Here is a 25,616-nt window from a genome sequence, read left to right as displayed (position 1 = left end):
TCTGCTGCTGTTCCCCACATGGAAAAAGGGTCCCAGAGCATGTCCGGTGTCTACCAGGGCTGCGTATTGGCCACATCTGAGTGAGCTCAGTTCCTGAGGGGTCTCAGTGCAGGTTGAGGTGATCGGTGCCCCAAATAGTCCATGTTGGAGCAGGCTTCGCCCCCCTCTCCCCCAACGCAAGCACAGGCACCCTCAGGAAGAGGACGGCGACACACACAACTCACAAACACGCAGAGCTGCCATCTGAACATGGGCTTTTATTCCATTATTATCCAAGTACCTTTTAAAAGATAAATTGTACAAGTCAACATGTGAAAAAACATTCGGAAGATGCCAGCCGCTGTCCCAACCGCTGGTGGCTGATGCCGTCTTTAGAAAATGTACATATTTACAATGGAACCCTTCAGGAAAAAAGGGAAAAGAAAAACCCGCAACGGGTCCGAGGCCTTCGGGGTCCCCCCTGGCGCAGAGGGCAAGCGGGACCCGGGGAGGAGGCCGTCCGGGGCAGCGGGTGGCTAACAGAACAGGCGTTTGAAGGCACTCGGTGACGTACGCAAGAAGGTGCAGGGCTCTGGCGAGGGCAGGCAGCCCCCCACAGCCCAGGGGTACCTGGAGAGCAGCAGGGGGAGGAGCAGGCACCTGGGGAGGAGTGGGGAGGTGAAGGGAGGCAGAGCAGGGGCAGCCACCATCCAGGGTGGGGGCACTGAATGCACCCAGATCTATGGGGCACAAGGAAGAGGCTCAAAGGGGCAGCCCAGATCTGAGGTCCCGTCCCACCTCCCAGCAAATACCAGGCTGCCCCTTCTCTAGACGATGAAATCTGCCCTCTCCTCAAGACTCCCCCCCCAACCTGGCAAGGTGGGCAGCAAGGCGTGGAAACGAAAGGCCACGGGCTGAGATGGAGGGGCCAGTTGCCAGCCGCAGAGCAGCAAGGTGCAAAGTATCAAGAGGCAGCTTGTTCCACGGGTGAACAAGCACCCTTTGGAGCTTCCCCACCTGTGGGGCTGCTGCCGCCCTCCCCGTCCCAGAGGAGCGTGTGCACTTTTTTTTGGGAGGGGGGGATGGCTGGGCCGCCCCGTTCCTAATGATATCAAAACGGGCGGCTTCGGTGAACAGCCCCCTAATGCGCAAAACATTGACGTGCTGAGGGGGCTGGTGGCCGCCCCAGAGGCAGGCAGGGGAAGGCAGCGGGTGTGGAAAGATGCCAGGGCTGCCGGTGCCCCCCCTGCCCCCCGCCCGGCGCTTCCGCCCATCTCTGGCTGCTTCTGTCTCGCTCGGCCTCCTCTGGGCTAGTCAATCTTCTCCACCTTCCCAATGATCTTCTCCTCAAAAATGGGCAGGACGGCCTCATCCTCCCGCACCTCTTCGAACACCACGCCGCAGTCAAACTCGTCGCTTACTTTCTTGAAGTAATACCTGCAAGACAGGGACAGAGAGCTGTGGGGGGGTCCAGAGCCTGCGGCCTCTCGGAGGCTCAGTGGGGGCTTTCCAGCACTAACTCAAAGCAGAAGGCAAAGGGGCAGCAAGGAGGACCCCGGGCCAGAATCCCACCCTGCCCGCAGCTGGGCCCTGTCCTCCGAGCACCCATGTTGGGCAAAATATTCTTGGACCAGAAGAACCTCAGGCTCTCTTCCAACTCTACAGATTCACTGGAAACCATCAACAGCGTTTTAGCACAAGTGACGAGGACAGAGGAAATGTGCAAACTTTTGCAGGGCTTCCGGCAGACTAATGGGCCGAACCCTCTGCGGATCCTGATGCAGAATGACCGGCAACCCAGCGCACTTTTTAAACCGGGGTGGAGAAATCTGTGTCACTCCAGGGGATTTGGGACTGCAGCTCCCATAATTTCTGACTGCTGGCCATGCTGTTGGGAGCTGAAGTCTGGCGACACCAGGAGGATCCCCACAGCTCCCCCTGATTTAAAGCAAGTCTCTAGTCCTCATCAGAATGTGAAGAAGGGTCATGTGGTGCATGGCTGCGCTGACAGAGGGCTCCCCTCACAGCTCAGCTGCCCCCGAATCCCGCCACCCCCACCTCTAAAATGGGCCCAATCTGCTCTCTGCCCAGAAACTAAAGGAGAGGTTCTGCAAAAAAATGGAAATTGTCGGTTCAGAAGAAAGCGTGCAACTCTGAACATGCTCAACTGACGTGCCATATAGTGTGTTTGGGGTTTCCCTTGGCACAGGCTTCCTCAGCTCTGGTGCAAACAAAATCGGGTTTTGACTTGAGTTTCCTTCTCCAAGGACCTCTTGGCTTGGTTTTGTGGAGGTGAGATTTGCACAGTGATCCGTCTCCCAGGCGCCCTCCCCCTGCCTCTTTCCTGGTTCTGTGCCAACCATCAGAGTTGGGCCCACACGTCTGTGGGGCTTGTCACCCCTAGGGGCAGAGGCTGGAGCCAAAGAGGCGAGGCTCATTGGCCAGGGACCTGAGGCATCCCTCCCTGCTCACCTGTAGTTCCCTTTCTTGGTGAGCAGCTCCTTGAAGTGGCCCAGGGTGACGACGCGGCCTTTGACCAGGGTGCGGTAGGGGATGGGCTCTCCGCAGAAGTAGTAGGCCACCACAATGTTCTCGCAGGGCTGAGCGGAGCTGCCCCCCGGCCTCTTCTGCACCTTCGCCCTGCAAGGCAAACACAGTGCAAGCCCTTTACACCGCGGGAAGCGGATACATCACCTGCTGAGCTTCCTTGGAGGAGGGAGGGAACCGGCTCCCTTGCGAACCAGGGGCAAGAACGGCACAGGCACCCCCTATCAGAACCCAGGAAGCTCTGGGGGGAGAACAGCTTCCTCTACAGTCCCAGAAGCGCAAAGGAGAAGGGCGGCAGGTGACTGGAACTTCCTGTAACCAAAGGGCAGGAACACAGAGAGAAGAACAAGGCACAGCCCAGAGAAGGGGGTGACCAGGCCAGGGGGGGTCCTGCAGGTCCTGCAGCCATACCGGCATTGCTATCTGGGGAAGGGGGAGACAGATGCCCCCAATGTAGCGACGCTTACTAGGCAGGGAGCTGAGCAAAAGACATTCCCAAAAGAGTGGGGGGGGGAGGCTGCCCCAAAGACTGGAGGGTTTGTTCAGACAAAAGAATGCCACCTCTTTCTCGGGGAACGACTCGGCCCCAAGATGTCCCTGCTAAGGCAAAAGCCCTCGCTTGCCAAGGAGCCTCCTTCAAGGAGCTTCGCCAAGAGCCCTGGACCAGCCCACAGCTCGGCTCCTGCACAATTCAGCTCTCCTCTCAAGGAAAAGGGGCAGGAGGGGCTCCAAGCAAGAAGCCGTCCCAGCCCACTGCTCCAGCGCAAGCAATGAGGGGCCATTGGCCGCACCAGACACAAAACCTTCTAGTGCGGCAGGAGAGCTGGAATAAAATTCACATCTGGCAACCGAGCGCCCCTTTGGTATCAGTGCATGGGTAAAGGAGACTAAAAAGACCAGAACACAAATGTTCATGGCCCTCTAGTGGTTATGGTGGCTCACTTACAGAAGTAATGTACTGTAGTCAAAACAAAACAAAAAAATTCCTTCCAGCAGCACCTTAGAGACCAACTAAGTTTGTCATTGACATGCGTGCACACTTCTTCTGATTGGTTTGAGAAAGCTCAGACCAATGACAAACTTAGTTGGTCTCTAAGGTGCTGCTGGAAGGAATTTTTTTTTGTTTTGTTTTGACTACATTACTTCTGTAAGTGAGCCACCATAACCACTAGAGGAAGCTCCTGCAGCCAAGCAGAAGCCGTGGAAGCCCTGTCGGATGTTCGGGTTCCAAAAGAAAGTTCGCAAACCAGAACAGTCACTTCCGGGTTTGCGGCATTTGGGAGCCAAAACGTCCGAGTTCCAGGGCGTTTGGGATCCAAGGTATGACTGTATACACCAGGAGGCTTAATTTAGTCAGAATCGAGTCTGCACTTCCAGAGTTAACACTAAATACATTCCTTCTGGTAAGTGAGCCACCAGAACCTCTAGAGATCTGTGGAAATGTGTGTCCTGGGCTTTTGAGACTCATGTACTACCCATGTAGGAGCACATTGGTTGACAGATGCGAAAAATCTTGGCATTCTTTTCAGCTCCCCTACCCCACTATTCTCCAAAAGGCAAGCCACAGAACCAGCCTGACAGGCCTCCTGGCAACAGGTTGGGAAGAACATCGGAGAAACTCTGCTGCCACAAAGGCCCCCCTGGCCCAGCACCCTCTCCCTGTGGCCAAATGCAGCAGCTGGAGGCCAGAAGCTTCAAGAAAGAAGATTCCACCTCAACATTAGGAAGAACTTCCTGACAGTAAGAGCTGTTCGGCAGTGGAACTTGCTACCAAGGAGTGTGGTGGAGTCTCCTTCTTTGGAGGTCTTTAAGCAGAGGCTTGACAGGCATATGTCAAGAATGCTTTGATGGTGTTTCCTGCTTGGCAGGGGGTTGGACTGGATGGCCCTCGTGGTCTCTTCCAACTCTATGATTCTGGGATTCTATGATTCTATGAAGCCCTCTCCTGCTGTTGCCCCCCCCCCCAATGAGAAGCAGGTGGCCTTCCACTGGCACCACTTGGCATCAGCACTAGAAGCCACGGACCCTCCTCCTCCTCCTCCTCGTCCTCCTCCTCCAACTTGTCTACTCCCATTTCAAAGCTGCCCCAAACTACCTGCCGCTAGCACCTGAGCTGCACTGGGCACCAGGGGCAGGTGGGAGGCTGAGGCCAGAAAAAAAACTAGGCTCTCCACCTGCCTAGTGGCTGCTGCCTCCCAGATCGGAGGCTTCCCAGCAGCGAGCAAACGGGCACGTTGGGGCCAAGGGGGCTCCAGAGGGGTCGCTGCAGCCTCTCTGCTGTGCCCAGTGGCATTTGGGCTCCCTGGTCCAGCTGCCCCATGGGTGAGGCCGGTCCTGGCAAGGCGGCAGAGTGAAGCCCCCCAGGGTGGGGGGTGGGGAGGGTTCTAGAGGCACTACAGGGCGGGTAGGTGGGAGGGAGAAGACACGAAGAGCTGGGGCACATACTCAGACTCGGAGAGATCCAGGTCGGAGACGGCAGGCACCACACTCAGCAGCGGCATGCAAGCCGGCCTGACAGAGGAGCGACCTCGCTGGATCACCTCTTGGGCATACCTGGGGAACAATCTCAGACATTAGACAAGCCTTCCTGCCGCAGGCCGGGGAGCCCCGTGGGGTGCAGGCCCCAAAGGCTGGGGAACTGGGGCCTCTTCTCTCTGGCCCTCTCCCGGGGAGAACAGGAGGGAAGCTCTGCCGGCTGCTGAGAAGCCACGTGGGAAAGGAGGGAGTCCGGGAGAGACGCCTCGCCTGGCAAGAGACCCAAAGCACAGCTCTGCTCGGGGCCCAGAAACACAACAGGAGCCGACCTCGTGGCTGCTTTGGGCAGGAGGATGAATGGGTTTCAAAGGGGATCAGACAACTTTGCGGAGGAGAAGAGGGCTCTCAATGGCCAGTAGTCCCCCGGCTACGCTCTGACGGCGCAGTCAGAGGAGGCAGCGATGCTTCTGATCGACAGCAGCTGAGAGTCTCCCTGGGCTCAGGCAGGCCCTGCGTCCAGATTCCCTTTGGGGCTTTGGGATGTTGGACTAGATGGGCCACTGGCTGGATCCAGCAGGATCTCCTTTGTTCCTATGAAGGGGGCGCCAGCAGCAGAGGTGGCTTCCCCCCATGAGCAAGGGGGCTGAGAGCTAGTCACCTGTGCCCAAAATGCACACAGCCCACACCCCCTCAGCCCCCTCACATTCGCCAGTGTCTTTGCTGGGGGGTTCTCACAGAGCCAGTGAGTCTCACGCCACAGACCCCCAACTGCAGCAGAGAACCCAAGCAGCTCTGTCCGTTCCTCAAGTCAAAGAAGCAGCGAGCAACATGGAGCAATAATAATAATAATAATAATAATAATAATAATAATTTATTATTTATACCCTGCCCATCTGGCTAGGTTTCCCCAGCCACCCTGGGCGGCTCCCAACAAATTATTAAAAATAGAATCCAACATTAAAAACTTCCCTAAACAGGGCTGCCTTCATGTGTCTTCTAAAAGTCAGATAGTTGTTTATTTCCTTGACATTTGACAGGAGGGTGTTCCACAGGGCGGGCACCACTACCGAGAAGGCCCTCTGCCTGGTTCCCTGTAACCTCGCTTCTCGCAGTGAGGGCAAAGGGAGCTGCTCTCTCCGTTGCAGCTGAGAAACCCCCGCCAGCCACTACCCCAAGGCCCCAGAGGAGAAGGGGGCACTTTCTCTTCCCAGGCCCCTCAGGGCTGCTGGGACCCCTTCTCCACCCCCACCCCCAAGTGCTGCTCTGCTTTGCAGGTAAAAGTGCAAAGGGGAGGACTGTGCACAGAACCCACCAGTCAGCAGCAAGCGCCGGGTTGCAGTTTCACCCGTGAGTGGAGTGGCCAGACCAGCCCCTGGAGGGCAGCAGAACCCCTGCAAGGCACATGCTCCCCCCCCCCGTTGGCTACAAGCCCTTGAGGGTGGGGAGTGTCTTTTGGCCCCCATCTGCAGCTGCTCGGGGCTTTTTTGCCTGCCTGCCTGCCTGGGAGCCAAACCCGCGCAAAACAACAACAACAAAACTATGCCGTGATAAATCCCTGACACGAGATATTGATAAAGTGAACGATACTAAAACTCAACTAACGATTACTCAAAGAAACATAATAGGTTTAAATTTCCCCAAAGAAACTTGGATATAGAAAAGACAAAAATTTCTCAAAGTAACGTCTAAATAAAGTAAACCTTGACGAGGTGCCGGCTAAGTGACTCGTTTCACTGGAAAAGCTCTATCTGTTTCCTAGCAGCCCTCTCCTCGCTCTAAAAGACAGTGGACCAGGTGCAGGCCCAGGGGCTTTGGGGGGAGACAGTCACCCACCCATTCTTGGTCCATCCCGCGGCCAGGACAAGGCCACCCCCCTCCCCCCCAAAGAGCGCCCCCCTTGGCCGTACCGCTGCTTGGCTGGCGGCTTCCCCGTCCTCTTCTCCTCCTCCTCCAGGCGCCGCCGGGCTTCCTCCAGCTGCGTCAGCGGGTTGGGGGCCGGGTTGGGGGGCATGGTGGGGTCCTGGATGAAGGGGTGCGAAGGCTGGACGACGTTGCGCAGCTGGGCGCTGACCCACGGGTGGACGGCCATGGGGCGCTCCACAGAGACCGGCCGGGGCAACTCATGGGGCAGCTGCTTCTTGACCCCGGAAGAGCTGTGGGGGGGGGAGAGAAAGGAGAAGAGGTTTTGGGATAGTACAACTGCTGTAGAAGGGACTGAAAGAGGCGGGGGGGGGGTGAATTTTAGAATCACACAGAGTGCCACTGGAATTAGAGAAACCAATTTCCCCCTCCTTGTGGAATTGGAAGAAAAACCTGTCAAAGGTCTGGCCGGTTCTTTCCCTCTCGTATGCCCCCCCCCCCGCAAGAACCCCCTTCCCGACAGATCAGTGCAGAGCAGCAGATAAGAGGCCCTCTGCCTCCTGCCCCTTCCCTGGGTAACTGCACCCTCTGAATGGAGGGGGAGGAGCTCCATGGGGAAGTGGGGGGGCATCTTCTTCGGAAGGCCTGGAGGGGGGAAGTTGGGGCAGCCAAACATGCAAAGAGAGAAGCTGCGAGGGGCTAAGGTTGTGGTTCCTGACGTGGGGCACACGCCCCACAAGGGAGCAATTTGATTTTTAAGGGGGGCAATTTGAGAATGAGTTGTTAACAGTGAATGGCCCTTTAGGCTTCCGCCACATGAATCGTTCACTTTTTGAATAATAATAATAATAATAATAATAATAATAATAATAATAATATGTCACAGGGGGGGTCCAGGATTCGAGAGATGCTTAGGTGGGGCTTGGCCCAAAAAAAGTTGGCAACCACAGGGCTAAAGGGGAGCCCCAAGAACAGAAGCAGCACCAGCTGATCTCCGAGGGAGGAGCATAAGAGTTGCCTCATACAGAGCCAGACTCTTGGTCCATCTAGCTCAGTATTGCCCACACTGACTGGCAGCAGCAGCTCTCTGGGATTCAGGCAGCCTCTGCTAGCCCCACCTGGAGACACCAGCAAAGATGGAGCCAGGGACCTTCTGCCAGCCAGGAAGGGGCTCTGCTGCTGAGCCACGGCCCCTAAAGAAACGGAGGCCTGCGAGGGGAGGGGGTGCTCTGGCTTGTGGCATGAGGGATGCCCCCCGCGAGTTGCTCCCAAGGCTGCCAACTAGGAGCAATGAGAGGATTGGGACCATGCTGATGCTGAAGGAGGCAAGCCCCCTTGGGCTCCCCCCTGCAGCCAGGCAGCCTTGCTCTCTGGCAGCGGAGCTTTCGCACCCGTGACCGCCCGCTCCCCCTGCCCCTCTCACCCATGGCCTGTCTTCTTGTGCCTGCTGATCTCCTTCTCGCCTTCGATGATCCACTGCATGATCTTCTGGTTCTTCTCCACGTCCTCCGAGGAGCCTGCAGCATCGTAGCCGCTGCCGTCGCTCTTCCCCAAATCGGCTTTCTTGACGCTCCTCTTGGAGAGCAGGCCGGCTTTCCCGCTGCGAGGAAGGAGGAGGAGGCAGCGGCCTCAGCCATGAGTTGCTCCCAAGAGTGGGGTGGGCAGCAGAGGCCCAGGGGGTCGGGACCCCAACCCTGCGCTTGCCAGCAGAAGGAGCTCTCTCTCTGTGCTGGGACACCCTCCCTCGCTGCCCCGCAGACACTGGACCTCTTCCAGGCCCAGCGCTCCAGCCTGCCACTGGCTTGCACCAGAAATCCTCCTCGCCAGGAAGGAAGCTCCATGGAGTCCCCCAACCCCTTGAGCATTTCTGCCTGGCTGCCCCTGCCCAGCTGCGGCTCACAGCGGCCAACGCCCGTCCCAATGGGCCCCCTCCGCCGCCACTCACCCATAAGCCGAGGCCTCTGGAGGGCCCAGGCTCTCCCCGTAGGCCCGCGACTTGGCAGCGTAGCTGTGTGCGTCCACGTTCCAGGCAAAGGGTCCTGGGGCGCCCTGGCCGGCCTCTGCCTCAGGCGGCTCCTTGGGCTTGAGCGCCCCATGGTGGTGGACTAGGTGGTGGTGGTAGACGTGCTTGTGGTGGTGGAGGCCGGCCGCGTCCGCCTTGAGGGCCGCCTTGGCGCCGTGCTTGCCGTGCCCGAGGGGCACCGTGCCCAGGAAGTTGTGCAGCTTGCCGGCCAGGCCGCCCTCGGGGGAGCGGGGCTTGGGCGAGTGGCGCCCGGGGCCTGGGGACTGGCAGCCCGGCGTCTTCATGACCCTCTGCACGTGCTCGTCCAGGATGCTCTCGGGGTTCTCCTCGTGGGCGTCCCGGAGCTGCAGCTCGGCAAAGCGGGGGGCAAAGTGGGGCAAGGCCTGCGGCAGAGGGAGCTTGTGGCCCGCCACGGGGGCCCCCAAGGAGACGTCGCCTTCCTCGCCTTCCTCCTCCTGCTGGGAAACAAAAGGCGGGTCAAGGGAGGGTGGGGGGAGACAGATCTTAGGGAACTCCGGCAGGGAAGAATAAGTGAGGGGGCTGGAGGGGGGGGCAAGATGTCAGGGGCTGGCTGGAGAAAGAGGAGAGGTGGGGGACTCCAGCTGGGGAACCCCCAGAGGAGCCAGGGGGTTGGTGGTGGGACTCCGGGGAGACGTCAGAGGGAGAAGATTGGGAAGTGGAGGTGGAGGATGCTGAAGGGGCAACAGGGTTTAGGGAGCAGGTAGAGCCAGTGTCAGGGAGCAGTTCAGACTCGGAGGCTGAAGCGGGGTGGGGTGGGGGGTCTCCCTCTCCGTTTGTGACAAGCCCTGCTCCCCCCGGTCTCTGAGAGCGTGCAGAGTAATGAGAAGAGCAGAACAGAGGTGCACAGACACCGTCTGAGACTGCTTAGGAAACATCCAGGCGGGGCTGGGGCAGGGATCCCCACCCAGGCCGCAGCTGCCCCCTCCGCCTGCCCCTACTGACCGCTCGGACACGCTTCAGGCGCTCCTCCAGCTTGGCCGCCGCCTCCCGGTCCCTGAGGACTTCCTCCAGGCGGTTGATCAGCTCGGCAGCAAATTTCTGTGGTTCAACGTGGATATCCTTTGGCATTCGGTAAGTACGCTGTGGGAACGACACACAGCCCCGGTTGGCAAAGGGGCCGGCCACACCCCAGGCCATGCAGCGCACAAGGCCCCGGCCAGAGCCCACCCTCGTTTGCCCTCCAGCCCTCCCACTCTGACTGGCAGCTGCAGAGGGAGAAAGGCCTTTCCTCATCCCATAAGCAGAGCGGATGCTCTCCCTCTGCCCTCTGGAAGTCGTGACTCACGGGAATGTGAGGTAGTGGCACACGTCCATTTGCTTTGGCACTTTCCTGCATCTCTCGGCGATGCTGCTTCCGGAGTCGGTACGGCGGGATCCCGTCTCTGGCAAGAGGAAACAGCGACAGTTTGCGCAGGGCAAAGCAAGCTCCAGGTGGAAAGGGGTGCAGGGGACACAGGCCAGATGTTATGGACCAGCTGGAGGCAGCAGCCGGGGAACCCCCAGGGGAAGGAGCCTCAGGGCCAGAGGACTGGAGGCTGGGTGACCGGGAGAGGGAGAAGAGGGAGCAGGCTGGCAGGTGTCGGAAGCAGAAGAGGCAACGGGGTTTAGTGAGCAGGAAGAGAGCAGGGCGGACTCCGAGGCAGAGTGTAGGCAGGCTGTGGAAGAAGACAGGGAGACTCCCCTCCTCCTGTGAGCAGCTGCCCTCCCTGCTGGTCTCCCAGAATATGCGGAGCAACGAGAGGCAAGAAGGCAACTTAGGCTTCCTTAGAGAGCGAAAGGAACTCCTTGCAACTGCTTCAGTGGGGAAAGAGTTCCTGAGACCACTAGGCCTGGGTAGTGGTTTGTTTCTTTGAAGAAAGAGGTAACTTCACTGGCCTTGGGGGATTTATTGTGTCATTGCTGACCTGAGTGGGGGGTTTTCAGGGGGTACTCAAAAAGTGCGGCACATACCGTAACAGCTTCATGGCAAGGACTGGCACTTATTTTTCTAGGGGAAAAGCCCTGCCTGCACCTGACACTGGGTGGGGCTGCCTTTCCCCGCAGAGGCTGATTCCAGAAGCCCTCCCTGGATGCCAGGCCCACACCCTGAAGCAGGGGAGCAGGGTCCACATGGAAGGGTGTGAGGGCCACATTGCAAGGCATCTCACAAGGCGGGATCTTGTCCCCACCCCCCGAGGCCAAGTCCTGCCAGCATCCTCCTCGGACGCAGGCTGGCTGCCACCATTGCATTCCCACAGCGGCCTCCGTGCTCAGCTGCTCAGACTTCTCCCCATCTCTCACTGCCATTGCAGGTGCCAACTTGCCCAGGGCAACTTGTAGATGGCTCAAGACCACCCCACCCCCCTTATTTATAAGAAGAGGCTGGCCAATGTGTCCTCTGTGGCAGGCATGGCAGGGGGCCTTAGGCGTGGAGCTGTAATTGCGGCAAAGATTCAGTATTTATTAGGTGTTCTTTTTAGAAATAGGCAGCCTGTGGGGATCATTCTTAAGGGTGAACCACAACCCCCTTTCGACCAGCATCTCTGCAATGGGGAAGGGGCTTCACCCCCCACTGCAGCTCCAGCAGCAGTTTCCTGACCTTCAGCACAGAAAAAAACCCTTGTAAACCCAACATTTGTTCTTCATTAGAGACTGCTGCTGGCGGCTCTCGTTACAGCTTGCGTGGATTTATTCAGGTTAAAGAAATCCGGAGTTTCAAAAAGGAATTCCTGCAGAAAGGGAAGGTCGAGCCTTGCAGAGACCCTTGTGATGCTGCAAGGGTGGCGAGCGTGTCTCTGCCCTCAGAGGAACGCAAATGGCTCTGACCGCAAGCAGGTGCATGCTTTCCAAACACACAAGTCCTCCGGGGACAGGGAAAGTCACACCTGGCCACCACTCCAAAGGAGGCCTGGCAAGGAGAGCCCTCGCCCACGGTGCAACGTGAAGCTTCTCCTAGCGGGCAGGGGGGGGGATGGAGCTATTAGTCCTGCATCTGGGAAAGCCCAGGGGGTCTGTAGAAACAGCCGGAGCAGGCGATGGGAGGCAGGCTCTGAGGACAAGACTCCCCTCAGCCACTTGCTGGGAGCCAGGCCTACTTGCCTGCAGCGATGGGAAGGGCAAGGCAAGCTGCCATTTTGCTAATATTGCTTTACAGATTATAACTGCTTTACTGATGACTTGTTAATCATATAACATGACTTTTGCTGTAACTGTGATGCTGGGCTTATTTTTTAGCTGCTGGCTTGTTAAGTGTAATTGCTTTACTGGCTATTTGTTAATTATTACATATATCATATGCAATCCTATTATATTTTAGGCTGTTCTTGTGATGCTCTCTTCTGCTGTTGCTGTTTGTTTGTAAGCCACTTTGGGATTCGTTGGAATGGAAGGGAGTGTAGAAAGACAGTAAACCAAATTGAATCAAGGCAGTGAGAAGCAGGCTCCCCTTAGCTCCCTGCGTCCTCCAGGTGTTGCTGGCCTTTGACTCTCCCCTTCCTCCTCCTCCTCCTCCTCCTCCTCCTCCTCCCTGGCTCCCATGGGGCCAAGCTGGCAGCTGGGGCTGATGGGATTTGGAGTCCAGCAGCGCCTGGAGAGGACTCCTGCGCAGGCGACGCCCCCTCTGCTCCCTGCTCCACCCCCTGGTCCTGGCAGCCCAGTCCCAGGTACTCACACACTGCTGTCTGTCAGCGACATGGTGTCGGCGTCACTGGACATGCTGTGCTGCTCGCTGTCGTTGGCGCTGGTGGCGGGTGCCAAGGCATAGCCCGTGTTGACGTAGTAAGGGTTGACTGGCTCTCTCCAAGGCCCATGCCTGCAAAGGAGCAAAAAGAGACTCCAGACTCCAGTTCCTTGAGGACCCCTCCCATCTAGCATTCAAAATTCCCCAGGCACCAAGGGCGTTTCACGACCACACAGAGATCTCTGTGCACCAGATTGGTGACAGACATGCCCACCTGGCTGGCCCCTCCAGCTTTCTCAAGCAGGTCAGCAGAAGAGCTTATTTGTTCCATTCGTCTCCCACCTTTTTCTCCAAGGAGTCCATGGTTCATGCCCCTCCTCAGTTGATCCCTACAGTGACCGTGTGAAGTAGGCTAAGAGCCTGTGGCTGACTCCAAGGTCACCCAGTGAGTTGGGATTTGAACCCTGATCTCTTAGGTCCTCCGCCAACCCTCTAACCACTACACCCCACTGCCTTCCTAAAGTACTTCTGCTATGGGGCTGCTCTGAACATTAAGTAGGTCAATAAATAGTGGGAAAGCAATATGTCCCTTAGAGAAGGATCAGAAATATTTTCCGGGAAGCCTGAATTTGATTTATTCTGGATGGTTTAATTTGAGGTTTTAATGCGTTACAAATCACCGAGAACTTTTCTCTTTAAAATATTAAGCGGTAGAGACATGAACGATGGTGATCATGGCGATGAAGAATAGTCCCCACTGGGGGGAAATGGCTCCTCTGACATTCAGTTGTGGCAACCATAATAACCAAGGTTGAAGGTGCCATTCGGCAATTAGCTTATATATCTGAGCCACTACAGAAACATGGAGCCAACGCAAGTGGAGGACGGCACGTATAGGACACTTAACTCACCACCAGAGGGCGATAAGAGGAACAACAAAGAAAAGTGGGCTTGATTCTGCCCAGTCTCAATTTATATCTTTGATGACCAACAGCACAGACATCTCCCTCCCATCTCAGTCACAGCAGCCACTATGGAGAAATCATCTTAAGGCTTTAGACCAGGGGTAGGCAAACTAAGGCCCATGGCCCGGATCAGGCCCAAGGGCCTTCTGGATCCAGCCTCGGACAGTCCAGGAATCGTCACGTGGATCGCCAGCACACACGTTCCTCTCCTTCATGTGGCGGCACCTCCCCCCCCCTCCTGGCTTCTCCCCGCCCTGCCTAGAGGAGGAAGGGGGCTGGGCTTTGTTGGTGCCAACAGCAGCAGCAGCAGCAGCAGCAGCAGCAGCAGCAGCACTCAAGTGGCCGCCAGTTTAAGCAGCCCCTCTCCGGAGCCCTTTTGTGCGCCGCTCACTGTCCCGCCGCCGCCAGCCCCTGCCGCTCGCAAGACACAGGTAAGCAGCCACTGGGGCTCGTGGTACTCTTGCATCATTTTTATTTTATTTTTTTCAAAATATAGTCCAGCCCCCCACAAGGTCTGAGGGACAGTGGACCAGCCCCCTGCTGAAAAAGTTTGCTGACCCCTGCTTTAGACTGACGTGTACCCTGAGGATGGCAGCTTAATCTCTAATGTCAAAGTTTTTCCAAGTTGGTTTTGTTGCCCATACAACTGTATACAAGACTTAACACCTGTACGTGTATTTCGTCCTGGAAAGCAACACTTCCTGCTTGGTAACTGTTTTGAAAAGTCCCCATAAAGTTTGTAATGAAAAATAAATGATAATGGAATGTTTTGCCTTTGGCACCTTCCTGATCCCACCAATGGGGTCTGCAAAGGGGGCAGAAGCAGATTGGAAGCTCCTGCAGAGAAGCAGCCCCACAACTCGGAAGTGCCAAAGGCCTCTGATCACACGTACAAAAGCCCCGACCCCAGCACAGACCTCCACCATTTCCCAAACTAGATGGCACTGAGCAGCCAGCAGAGGGAAAACACCAGCCCCACAAGGCACCACCACATTGCACTGGGTCAAGGGGTAAGTCACGGGAAGCCAAAACTTCCCCAAACCCCAAGAAGGCAGCCAAGGAGCTGGGCTCAGGGGCAGAGCTCAGGCTAGCCGGCAGGAGGCCCCAATTCATTCCCTGGCAGCTGGGGAGGAAAGTGCTGGGGGAAATCCTTGGAAAGAAGACAGCGGCCAACCAGAGAGGACCCAAGGCTGCTTCACATGCGCCTCTGGAGAGAGTCTTGGGCAGAAGTCTCCCAAAGAGAGCAAAGGAGCAAGGATCCCGTATTGCCCACCCCCAGGGCTGGGCTCTTACAGGTGCTATAAATGGGGAAAGGTAAAGGTAAAGGGCCCTTGGACGGTTAAGTCCAATGAAAAGCAACTATGGGGTTGCGGCGCTCATCTCGCTTTCAGGCCAAGGGAGCCAGCATTTGTCCACAGACAGCTTTCCGGGTCATGTGGCTAGCATGACTAAACCGCTTCTGGCCCTATGGAACACTGTGACGGAAGCCAGAGCGCATGGAAATGCCATTTACCTTCTCGCCACAGCGCTCCCTATTTATCTACTTGCGCTGGCGTGCTTTCGAACTGCTAGGTTGGCAGGAGCTAGGACAGAGCATCGGGAGCGCACCCTGTTGCGGGGATTTGAATCGCCGACCTTCCGATCGGCAAGCCCAAGAGGCTCAGTGGTTTAGACCACAGCGCCACCCGCATCCCTGCTGTAAATGAAAGTGGGAAGGAGACCTGGGTTTTCCACTTGAGGCTGGAGTTTAAAAATGCTTCCCTGTGGACGTGGAATGCCCAAAGGGAGACCCAGCCGGCCATGAACAGGGACAGCACAGTTTAAAACACCACATAAAGCTGATTAATATTCTACAGTGGTACCTCGGTTTATGAACACAATTGGTTCCGGAAATCTGTTCATAAACTGAAGCGTTCATAAACTGAAGCGAACTTTCCCATTGAAAGTAATCGAAAGTGGATTACTCCGTTCCAGATGGGTCCGCGGAGTACTCAACCTGAAGCGTACTTAACCCAAAGCATGGGTGTAATTGGTTCCGGAAGTCTGTTCATAAACTGAAGCGTTCATAAACTGAAGCGAACTTTCCCATTGAAAGTAATGGAAAGTGAATTAATCCGTTCCAGATGGGTCCACGGCATTCGTAAACCGAAAATTCGTAAACCGAGGTGTTCATAAACCGAGGTTCCACTGTGCACACTTTTAAATATGCTGGGGGGTTAGGGTGTTTTCTTTGTTTTGCTTTAACTATTTACTTGTGTTTTTACCTTGCATTTTCCCCTGTGACTCACCCCCCCCTGAGATCTTGTGAGAAAGGGCTGAATAGAAATCTAATACATAACAACAACAATAATATGATCAAGTGTGGGGCAAACTGAAAGGGCTTCTGGAAGAAGCAGCAGCTGCATCCTTCACCCACCCTCATACTCCCCCCCCCCGGGGTGTGGATCTGGCTCAGGAGATCAGGCTGCTCCACGTTTAGGGCCCTCGGAAGTGCCAGCACAAGGCTTCCTCCGACCCGAGACAGCGGAGCTCTCCCCAAAGGCACCGCCGGCGTCCCTCCCTTGCTGGCTGTGCAAGAAGCAGCCCCTGAGCTTCTCCAGGTGACCCTTCCCAGAAAGGCCCAAGCTTTCTCCGCATCCAGCAGGCCCAGCTCAGGGCAGGCAGCCATGAACATTTCCCTTTATTAACAGAAATTCCAGGGAACTTTTCATCTGGAATGCATTACTATGAGCAGAAGGAAGGAATGAAAGAAAGAAACGCCACCATCCGCACACAGGCAGACGGGGGCAAACTGCTCCAGATCCCTTTCTGCCATGTTTACAAGAGCAGCTTCGGCTAGGGAAGTCGAGGCAGAAAACAAGCCTCCTGTTTCGGGAACTCCAGCCATTGTTCCCGCAGGGCGCAGGCAGCCTCTGGGGCCAGCACGGCTCCTTCACCTCCAAGGAGCAGGACCCAGGTCCCAGCATGGGCAAAAGCCACCTTCACATGGCTCAGGACACCCAGCTGGGCCAAGAGCAGCCCTCAGGGGCCAAAGCAAGAGGGGCAGCAGGATGGGCAGGGGGGGGGGACTCCACCAGAACATGCCAGCAGGAGGCCTGAGCTGAGGGATTGGTAGAAAGGCTCAGCACTGGTGATGGAAGGGAAAGATGGAGCAAGCGAAGCTGCTGAGATGCTGGAAGAAGGAGCCTCAGGTGGGGAGAGAGTCAAAGCCTGGGGGTGAGGGGCAGGAGGGCTGGCCGGAGGTGGCAGGGGGCTGGAAGGAAGCAAGGCATGGAGAGGAGGCAGCAGAGGCCTCCTCTGGCAGGCAGTTCTGGCTGTGTGACGCAGGATCTGAGCAAGAGCCTGAGAGGTGGACAGACCCAAGGGGGAGTGGAGGGGTCAGGCCGTGGCCATGCCCCCCTGGGCGGAAGAGCAAAGGAAGGAGACAGGCCCCGACCCAACGGAAAGAGGCCCCGGTCCCCAAGCAGCGAGGAGTCTGAGGGTGCCCATCCACAGGGCAGGCCAGGGATGAGGTGGGCTCAGGGGCCCAGCCTGCGTCCAGAAGCATACCAGCCTGGCTTCACCTCAGGGCACAGGCCGGCCTTCAGGGTGAGCAAGTTGGGAGCTTTCAGCTCTGGCGGCTGAAATGTCTCTCTTGGCAGAGCTCAGAAGGAATCTCAACAATTTAAACAACAAGAGCCTCCCCCGCCCCCTCCCAGGCCGCCAGATTCGGAGCCACATTTTCCATTTCAGCCAAATCCCATCTGCAAAGCTTCTGGTTTTTTGTGGGGGTTTTTTAACACCTGTGCTACTTCGGATGCGGTGCAAGAGGGGCAAAAGGTTCCACGAAAAGCGTTTTTTACAGAGTTGCTTCCATTCCTAACCCTTCCATTCTGCAGTCTATTTTTACCCCCAACATTTGGTGCACAATTGAGGAGCAGCAGCAACAGGTGATGCCTGCAAGGCGGGACGTGTGTTCGGATCACACTCACCAATCCAATTAGCTGTCAAAAGGGGATGCAGGCAGAACCCTTCGGCAGAAATAAATCGCCCCAGCACAAGCCCGCATGCTTGGAGCTCCCTTTATTGGTAGGAAGTGCCACAGGTGTCTATTGCACCCACAAGCTTTACGGCAACCCCTAGCATGGTCTGGAGGCACCTGGCACAGGTACCCTGCTGAAGGCGGGCAGGTCTGGGGAGAGGAGCCTCCTGGAAAGAACACAGATGCTGCCTTGCGTTCCACGACTGTGGAAAGGCAGGCAGGACATCATGGTGGAAATGGTTAAAAATAAAACCGCAAAATCGGCAAGATACGGTATTTATGTAGAAATGGGACTTCTTGTTCCAAGAGGCAGTCAATATTTTTTAATGGATACTATAACGCAGAGGATGTGTAGCAAATTGTGTTTTGATCCAGTCAAAAAGTCTCTACCTGCCTTTGAGGGACTGTGCAAATGTATAGCTAGGGGGGCTCATTTGGGTGACTCCAAGGGAGAGAAAAACAGCCCCCCAAGTGCGCACGCAAAACCGCTGAGACCCTTCCTGGGTCACATGTTCCCCATGGAATTGTGCTAGGAGGAGAACGTGCTTTTTCACATTATGTGCCATGAAAAACACTTTCCTGAAGATGAATGAGTTCTTCTCCCTTGGAAACACACCAAGGGGCAATCTGAAGTTGAACTCTGAACTGATCCAGGTGCATCAACTTCAACACAAAACAAACACCCAATGAGACTGACATTTGGGGGGGAATTGGGAATAAAACAGCCTTGAAGCTTGCCACTTCCACTGCCAGTATCGGGGCCCAAAGAAGACGATCCCATTGATCCCTTAGGCAGGGCAGCAGCAACTTTTAAACCAGTGAAGTAAGAAAACCAGATGGCTGTGGGCTCTGCTTAATAATAATAATAATAATAATAATAATTTTATTATTTATACCCCGCCCATCTGGCTGGGTTTCCCCAGCCACTCTGAGTGGCTCTGCTTGCCCTCTCTTGCTAGCTCTGGAAACTGGGGAGGAAGAGGAGCAGGAGCAGAAGGAGAAGGTTTCTCTTCCCATCGGCCCTGAAATAGGGTTTCCTTAGGAGTCTGAAAGCAGCCCCCAAGAAACAAGGACCACAGGTGTACTTTGCAAGGAAAACTTTGCAAGGATGTCTAGGCAAATGTTGCTAAAAGTGTCCCATCTCAGCATCAGCAGGTGCCCCAGCAGGTCCCAAAGCTTCTCTACCCCCCTCCCCGCTTGCCTCCCTCCCCCTAGGAGCATCCTTCAGATCATGAGTCATTTATGAGACCAGCTCTATCATGGCAGACACTCAGGAAGGAAGGCCTTCACCACCTCATGGGCTGGGCGCAAAAGGGGCTTTTCAGCAACAGCCACCTGGAACGTTTTTCATGAAGGTGGTACTGGCAGCCCCGCCCCACCCCCCGGTCACAATTCACCCAGAGAACCCTGTTCCCGGGAGGGACTGCTTCCCATCTCCAAACACACTGGCGACCTTAAATCAAGGAATCCAGGAATCATGTTGCCAGAGGTAATCCTGGGTGATAGTCCATTAAGTTTTACTCAAGTGCAGACTGGCTGAAATTAATCGACCTGTACAGATGGTGTTCATTCATTTCAAAGGGATTACTCTGAGTAAAACTTAGCAGACTACCACCCCACAGATTTCATTCTGGTGACCAGCAGGAAAAGCTCCCAGTGGGGTGACTCTGCCATAGGGACCAGCAAGGGAGGCAGAGAATCCATCTTTTCAAATGGCACCAGGCTGTGTCGAGATGCTGTGTCAGCATCGCAGGTGGACCAGGAAGGGATGCTCAGAGCGTGTCCCACTTTGTCCCTTTCCCCATATAATCCCCCCTCCCTTTGCACACCTTCACAAGACATAAACAAGGAACACACATACTCTGTCATTGTAGAAGAAGAAGAAACCTCTATAGGCCTTGCAGTCTAGAGCAGGGGGCGGCAAAGTTTTTGTGGCCTGGGCCGGTTCACAGTCCCGCAGACACCGTGGTGGGCCAGAGTGTGTGCGCACAAACACTATTTCTGACGCTCCTTCCGGCGCAGAGGAGGCATACACAGCTTCCCATTGGCTGCAGAAGCTTCCTGCAGCCAATGGGAAGCCAGCCAGCATCGCAGAAAGCTGTCCCTGGTCTGCACTGCGCCGGTTTAGCGTGGTGCATGGGAACCGACCGAGCGGGTGGCGGGGGTCCATTGGCCAGTTAAATGACCCCCATGGACCACTTGTGGCCCATGGGCCTTAGGTTGCCAACCCCTGGTCTAGAGAAACAGTGAATGGTTACCAAACTCAGCCAAAGTTACTTCAAAGCTACCATCTTGCAACCACCCATCCCCGACAGCCAGTGTTAGAAATTCCCCAGGTGCCAAGTGCGTTTTGCGACTGGTATGGGTCCAATTATGCCCATGTGAAGATCTCTGGGTGCCAAGTTGGCAACACCATCTGGCTGGCCCCTCCCGCTTTCTTAAGCAGAGAAGCAGAAGAGTTTATTTACTGCCTTTATATCCCACCTTTTTCTCCAAGGAGTCCATGGTTCACCCCCCCCCCTTTTCAGTTTGATCCCTACAAAAATATCTCAGGGTCCCCCTTGGGTCCTAGAGTCCTTCTGCTATGGGCAGCTATATAAATTAAGTAGCTAAATAAATATGGGGAAAGCAAAATGTCACATAGAGAAGGATCTGAAATGTTTTCATTGAAGCTTGAATTTGTTTTATTCTGGATTGTTTAATTTGATGTTTTAGTACAGGCATCCCCAAACTTCAGCCCTCCAGATGTTTTGGGCTACAATTCCCATCATCCCTGACCACTGGTCCTCTTAGCTAGGGATCATGGGAGTTGTAGGCCAAAACATCTGGAGGGCCGCGGTTTGGGGATGCCTGTTTTAGTGTGTCGTAAACCATTTTTAGATTTTTTTTTCTTTAAAATATGAAGCTGTATAGTTAATCATCATCATTCTCATCATCATCATCATCCCCGACTTGGGGGGGGGGGGGCTAAGCATTCCATTGTGGCAACCATAACTGAGGTTTGAGGTGCCAGTTGGTGATTTGCTTAGACATTGGAGTTTCTAACACAGCCTGAACTGCTGCAGCTCGCCTGGATGTTAACACCACCCTTTAAATGCAACTGTGCAGACTTCCAGCAACTCACCTGTCCACGAGAGTCACAGCATAAGTCTCTGGGTCTGACCTCTGTAGTGTCAAATGGTGGCCTTGCTTAAGCTAGAGTTGGCTACTTGCTGGCCTACAAAGTTTCCCATCTCTTATCTAGGAGGGGAAAGTTCCGGGACCTTTTGTATCTGGAAGACCTCCAAGGCCAGGAATGGTCACCTGGAGTTCAGGTGGAGGAATGCCATGGAGATACAGAGGAACAAGTCATAAACCTCTCTCTCTCTCTCTCTCTCTCTCTCCCTCCCTCCCTGAAAGGGTCTCTTAGGAGTTCCAAAACTTTGCCCCCAGACCAGGTGGTGGGCCGGTCTATATTTTGGAGGAAAAAAAGAACGAATTTTTATGCCCCACAAATAAGCCAGAGATGCATTTTAAATAAAAGTACACATTCCACTCATGTAAAAACACGCTGATTCCCAGACCGTCCGCGGGCCGGATTTAGAAGGCGATTGGGCCGCATCCGGCCCCCGGGCCTTAGACTGCCTACCCCTGACTTGGAGGTTCAAACTCCACAAGGAAGTTTGAACCTCCTGATTAAACTAGCAAGAGATCAGTGAAGGGTCTCCTTCTCTTGCAGTTTCGCATGCAACATTCCTGTTTCAAAACTCAGATGAAAACGGTACTCAAAACAGAAAGCTCCCAGCATCTGCAACAAGGGGGGGGGAATTTGCTTGGTGGACGATGAAATCCAGCTGTTGCCCTCCAGACTGCTAAGACAGTAAATGCAATAGGGGGAGGGGGGTGGAAGAGCCTATCTCCAGATCCTAGCAAGAGGGAGGGGGTCCCGCAAAAGCACTCCTTGGAGCTCCCGGGCTGTTTCTAGAACCTGTTTATGTTGGGGTTGGGTGGGGGGGCAAAGAGAGACAATCATAAAATAAAATGTAATTCGAGCCTGGAAGTTGATCATGGGATATCTGGATTGAGTGGGTCTTCTTTAATCTTACTAGTTTATGTGCTATGTTCTTCTAGCAAGTTTAGAGCTTATTCTACGGTAGGTTATGACAAAGTCGTTGGGATGGGGTGGAATAGACAGTGTGAGACCCAGAGGCCAATTCTGGAGAAATTTCCAGCAATGCATCTATCGATAACTTCACCAAATTTGTTGCGAGAGCAGTTAGGCAGGACAGCAAAACTGCCAGGAGCTTCAGGCAGGGGCCGCAGCCAAGCGGCAGAGCACCTGTTCTGCACACAGATCCAGGATCGGGCCCCAGCACCTGCACCCTCCAGGCGGCAGGGCTGGGGATGAGCTTCGCTCAAATCTCTGCCGCTGAAAGGAGCTGGGCCTGTAACCCCCTTCCAGCTCTTCCCCAGCTGCCAGGGGGCGCCTCCACATCCTGCCCTGCTACCTGGCGGAAGCAGGCTTCTGTCCCCCCTGCAACCACCAGCACCACATGGCGGGGCAAGCAAGCGCGGCTCACGCGAAGACAACCTGCAGCTCTCACCTGAACTCTCTCCCCTCACTGTATCTCCTGGACGACGTGGCTCGCTGCGTGGCCGTCTCCAGGAGAAGCTTCTGGGTGAGTCGGCTGGAGGGAGCAGACTCCCGGCCGGCCATCTCCTCCTCCACCTCTTTGTCGCACTTCCATTCCTCGTCCTCGTTAAGGGTAGGCAAATAGCCGGGGAGACACTTTCCTGTCCCCGACCCTGAGCTCTGGTCACTGTACACCTTCGGACTCTCCCCACCCGTCCTTGTATACTCCAAATAAATATCCGACTTAAGGAAGAGGGGGTACGTGTTCTCCTCGATCATGGACTGGATCTCTGTCTGGGCCTGGTCAAACATGGCCGGGTCAATCAGCTGCTTCATCACGCAATCTTTTATAAAGCTCTTCGTGGCTGGCTTGATCTGCCGCGACACAATCCCGTTATTGTCCAGAATGTACTTTTTGTAAATGGCCTTGGCCAGCTTGAGCCTCTTCTCCTCGTTGGAGTCACATGGCTCCAGCTTCCGGAAGCCACTGCAAGCAAACCAGAAGTCCAGCAGGTCCACGCAATCCTCCTGCTTCAGGAAGGTCCGGAAGAGGTTGATCCCATCTTGGTCGTCCAGCAGAGAGTGAAGAGACTCTGCCCACCTCAGGTAGGGAGGGGTGGGAGAAGCGCTCCCCTCCGGCTCGTAGCCCAGGTCCAGGTCGGGGCGCCTCGGAGTGGCCGTGGAAGTCTCGCTTTTGATGGCATCGCACTTCCCGGAGTAGAAGCCGTGGCCGCTTAGCCGCAGGTCCGTGGAAACGAGTTCCCCTTCCTCTCCTGGCACCGGGGGCCTCGGAGCATCCTCGGTGAATCTCCCCCCAAGGTCCAGAGGGAAACCTTGGCCCTGCACACTCATCTTGACGGCATCCGCGGGTGCAGCAGCAGCAGCAGCAGCAGCAGCAGAACGGCGGCCCACGCCTCAGCGGCCCAGCAGCCCCTGCCCCAGGGGGGAGACACACGGCCGGCTGCAAGGTTGGAGAAGGACGGTTAGAAAGCAGCGCAACGCTCGCAGGCTCACCCTTCCCAAGGCCCTGCAGCCCATTCGAAGGAAAATAAGGCAAGGCTTTGTCGGGCAAAGCGGGAAAAAGATGAGCATCTTCTCCCCCAAATTAAGAGCCCAGGGCTCCGAACGAGCCACGCAAAGAGCCTGAACGTATCACACGCTCCTTTCCCCATCATCCTCAGACGGGCGATGGCCCCCCTGAACCCTAAGAACTTCCTGTCAATTCCCGCACTGCAAAGATAACACGACCAATTTCCCTTTCTGGTCCTGATCCTGGAAAGGCCCAAAGGGGGGAAATCAACACCGGTCGTAGCTTTTTTTTTGACAGCACACCGGGATGCAATACGATGCAGCAGGGACTTTAAAGAAACCTCCCGAAAAGATTATTTGTGCAAAGTGTCGCTGAGGGATCTTAAGAGGTGAATGGGCAAGAACCCACCAGCAGGAAGAGCTCTCTCTCCAGGACAGGAGAGTCATTTCTGGAGGACTGAGGGGCTGCCCTGTCCCCCCCATTCCCAGCTGCCCTGGAAAAAGCCACCCCCCTCTGAGTCTCAGGGTGGGGGTGCAACAGACTCCTGCCTTGCAGGGGGTGGACTAGATGACCCTGGGGGTCCCTCCGGAGGGAGCTCTCAGCGACCCCTTCGTGGGGGCCCGGCCCGCCCCGCCGAGGGGGGGGGTCCGACGGGGCACTTCCTGGGGGGAGACCCTCCTCCCTCCGCGCCCCTTCGGAACCCGCCGCCTGACCCCGACACGCGACGGGCACGTGTGAAGGCGGCCGCCCGACCCCGGCGCCGGGCGAGGGCAGGAGGCGCAGGCCCGCCTTGCTCCGTCTCCCTCCGCCTGTCTCCCTCACCGGGACAAGGAGGCCAGCGACGGCCGCGGCCCCGGACAGGAAGCCGCCGCCGCGCAAGGCCGGCGGGCCCGAGACTCCTCCTCCGCCGCCGCCATCATCCGCGCCGCCGCCGCCGCCGCCTCTCCGGCCGAGGGCTTCCGCTGCGCCGCCGCCGCCGCCGCTGCTCCTGGTGCTGGTGGTTGGGGTGGGCCTCCGTCTCCTCCGTCTCCCGGCCTGGGCCTCCTCTCCGGCCTCCCTCGCGCTCCCTTCCGCCGCCGCCGCCGGAGACGGACGAGGCTCGCCAGCGCCCCCACAGGACGCTCCGGGGCACCGGAGGCCGAGGCAGGCAGGGAGGGAGCGCAGGGGCTGCGCGCGCATGCGGGCCGCGGGGGAGGTCGCCTAGCAACGCGAGGGGAGGACTCGGCCCGGCGCGGACCACTAGGCGGCGCTGCTGCCTGCCTGCCTGCCCGCCCGCCCGGCCGGGGGAAAGAGCGGACCGGAAGCACGGGAGGCTTGGGCCCAGGCACCGGCCCGGCCAGGGGTCGGACTAGACCACCCCCGGGGTCCCCCCCGGGCTCCATGAAATAAACCACCCTCAAGGAGGACGCGGGGTCCTCGAAGAGGCCTTGGGACGATGAATATTCCACAGCTTTTTAAACACGTTTTTTGGGGGGTTACTGTTTTCGTTTTGTTTTTTGATAACATTTGTTTGATTTTCCAAAAATAACAAAACGGGGGGGGGGGGCGGAAAAAAATCATAACCAGATTAAACCATAATTTTTTTGGTCGACTTCCCTCCACTCCCCCTCTTGGTTCCATTATAATGTACTGTACTTGTTCATGCACGTCCATAAAGCCTTATATTCTTTAAAACCTTCTTCCTCTTATTACAAGTGACTTTTAAAGGTTATACCCATGTGAAAAAATCTATACACAAAGCTTAGAAAATATGCATTGAGCCGTTGCCCTTTTGGGGGGGGGGCGTACTGTTTTGTTGCTTCTGTCGGGGCTATTTGTTTGTGCATCTTTGATCTAGGTCTGTTTTTTATATCTCGCGAAGCACCCTGAGATATTTTTGACGAAGGGAGGTATAAATCAAATAAATAGAAGGCAACAGCCAAGTGCAGGGAGACGGGAGGCAGCTGCTTCTGCTCTTAAACTTCAGCAGCATTCAAAACATTGGTGAGCTGAAGCCAAGGGACAAGCCACCCCCATCCACACAGAGGCCCACGTGGCCAGGCTGACACACACACACACACATGCCTTTGTTGTCGTAGAATCATGGAGTTGGAAGGGACCCCCAAGAGTCATCTAGCCCAACTAAATCGGCTTCCCCATCTTCCCCCGAGGGTTTTCTGGGCCTGTGTCACACATGTGAAGCGCCCTGAGACCTCTGGGTATAGGGCGGTATATAAATTCAATAAGTAAATAAAGTGACATCTCGGACTCTGCTCTGCCCTCCCACTTATCCAACGCAAGGATGGAAGACCACCTTGCAGGCGAAGCCAACTGGGGGAACCTTTCGTTTTTGGCTATCCCTTGCCGTCAACCTTTTATGATTTTGCTGTCAGGTTTAAAATTGTTATAAACTGCTATGGTATAATTCTATGCACACACACACACA

General features: G+C 55.9%; 1 protein-coding gene across 5 annotated transcripts; it reads right to left on the bottom strand.

Moving 5' to 3' along the window:
- Positions 1-237: 237 nt before the first annotated feature.
- Positions 238-24,332, bottom strand: AXIN1 (axin 1). Of its 5 annotated transcripts, none has more exons than XM_060282654.1 (11): positions 24,014-24,332; positions 22,133-23,122; positions 12,555-12,695; positions 10,191-10,287; positions 9,848-9,985; positions 8,807-9,342; positions 8,285-8,461; positions 6,909-7,154; positions 4,972-5,079; positions 2,452-2,619; positions 238-1,416 (listed from the first exon to the last, which is right to left on the bottom strand). In XM_060282654.1, exons 2-11 carry the CDS (start codon positions 23,011-23,013, stop codon positions 1,290-1,292), a joined length of 2,619 nt encoding a protein of 872 aa, XP_060138637.1. In that variant the 5' UTR covers positions 23,014-23,122; positions 24,014-24,332; the 3' UTR covers positions 238-1,289. The 5 variants fall into 5 exon arrangements, with proteins under 5 accessions (XP_060138637.1, XP_060138639.1, XP_060138640.1 ...); XM_060282656.1 differs by having other exon boundaries at positions 8,807-9,339; positions 24,014-24,331; XM_060282657.1 differs by lacking the exon at positions 4,972-5,079 and having other exon boundaries at positions 24,014-24,331.
- Positions 24,333-25,616: the final 1,284 nt, after the last annotated feature.

This window comes from Zootoca vivipara, chromosome 14 (assembly GCF_963506605.1).
Source record: "Zootoca vivipara chromosome 14, rZooViv1.1, whole genome shotgun sequence".
NCBI classification, from domain to species: domain Eukaryota; kingdom Metazoa; phylum Chordata; class Lepidosauria; order Squamata; family Lacertidae; genus Zootoca; species Zootoca vivipara.
The sequence above is the reverse complement of the archived record's forward strand: the minus strand, read 5'-3'. Positions and strand labels throughout refer to the sequence as shown.

Coding starts and splice junctions, on each gene's coding strand:
- AXIN1 (XM_060282654.1), bottom strand. CDS start 23,013: ATGAGTGTGCAGGGCCAAGGTTTCCCTCTGGACCTTGGGGGGAGATTC. Junction 5,080..6,908: donor AAGCCGCCAGCCAAGCAGCG/GTACGGCCAAGG, acceptor ATTGTTCCCCAG/GTATGCCCAAGAGGTGATCC. Junction 2,620..4,971: donor CTGGATCTCTCCGAGTCTGA/GTATGTGCCCCA, acceptor TTTGCCTTGCAG/GGCGAAGGTGCAGAAGAGGC.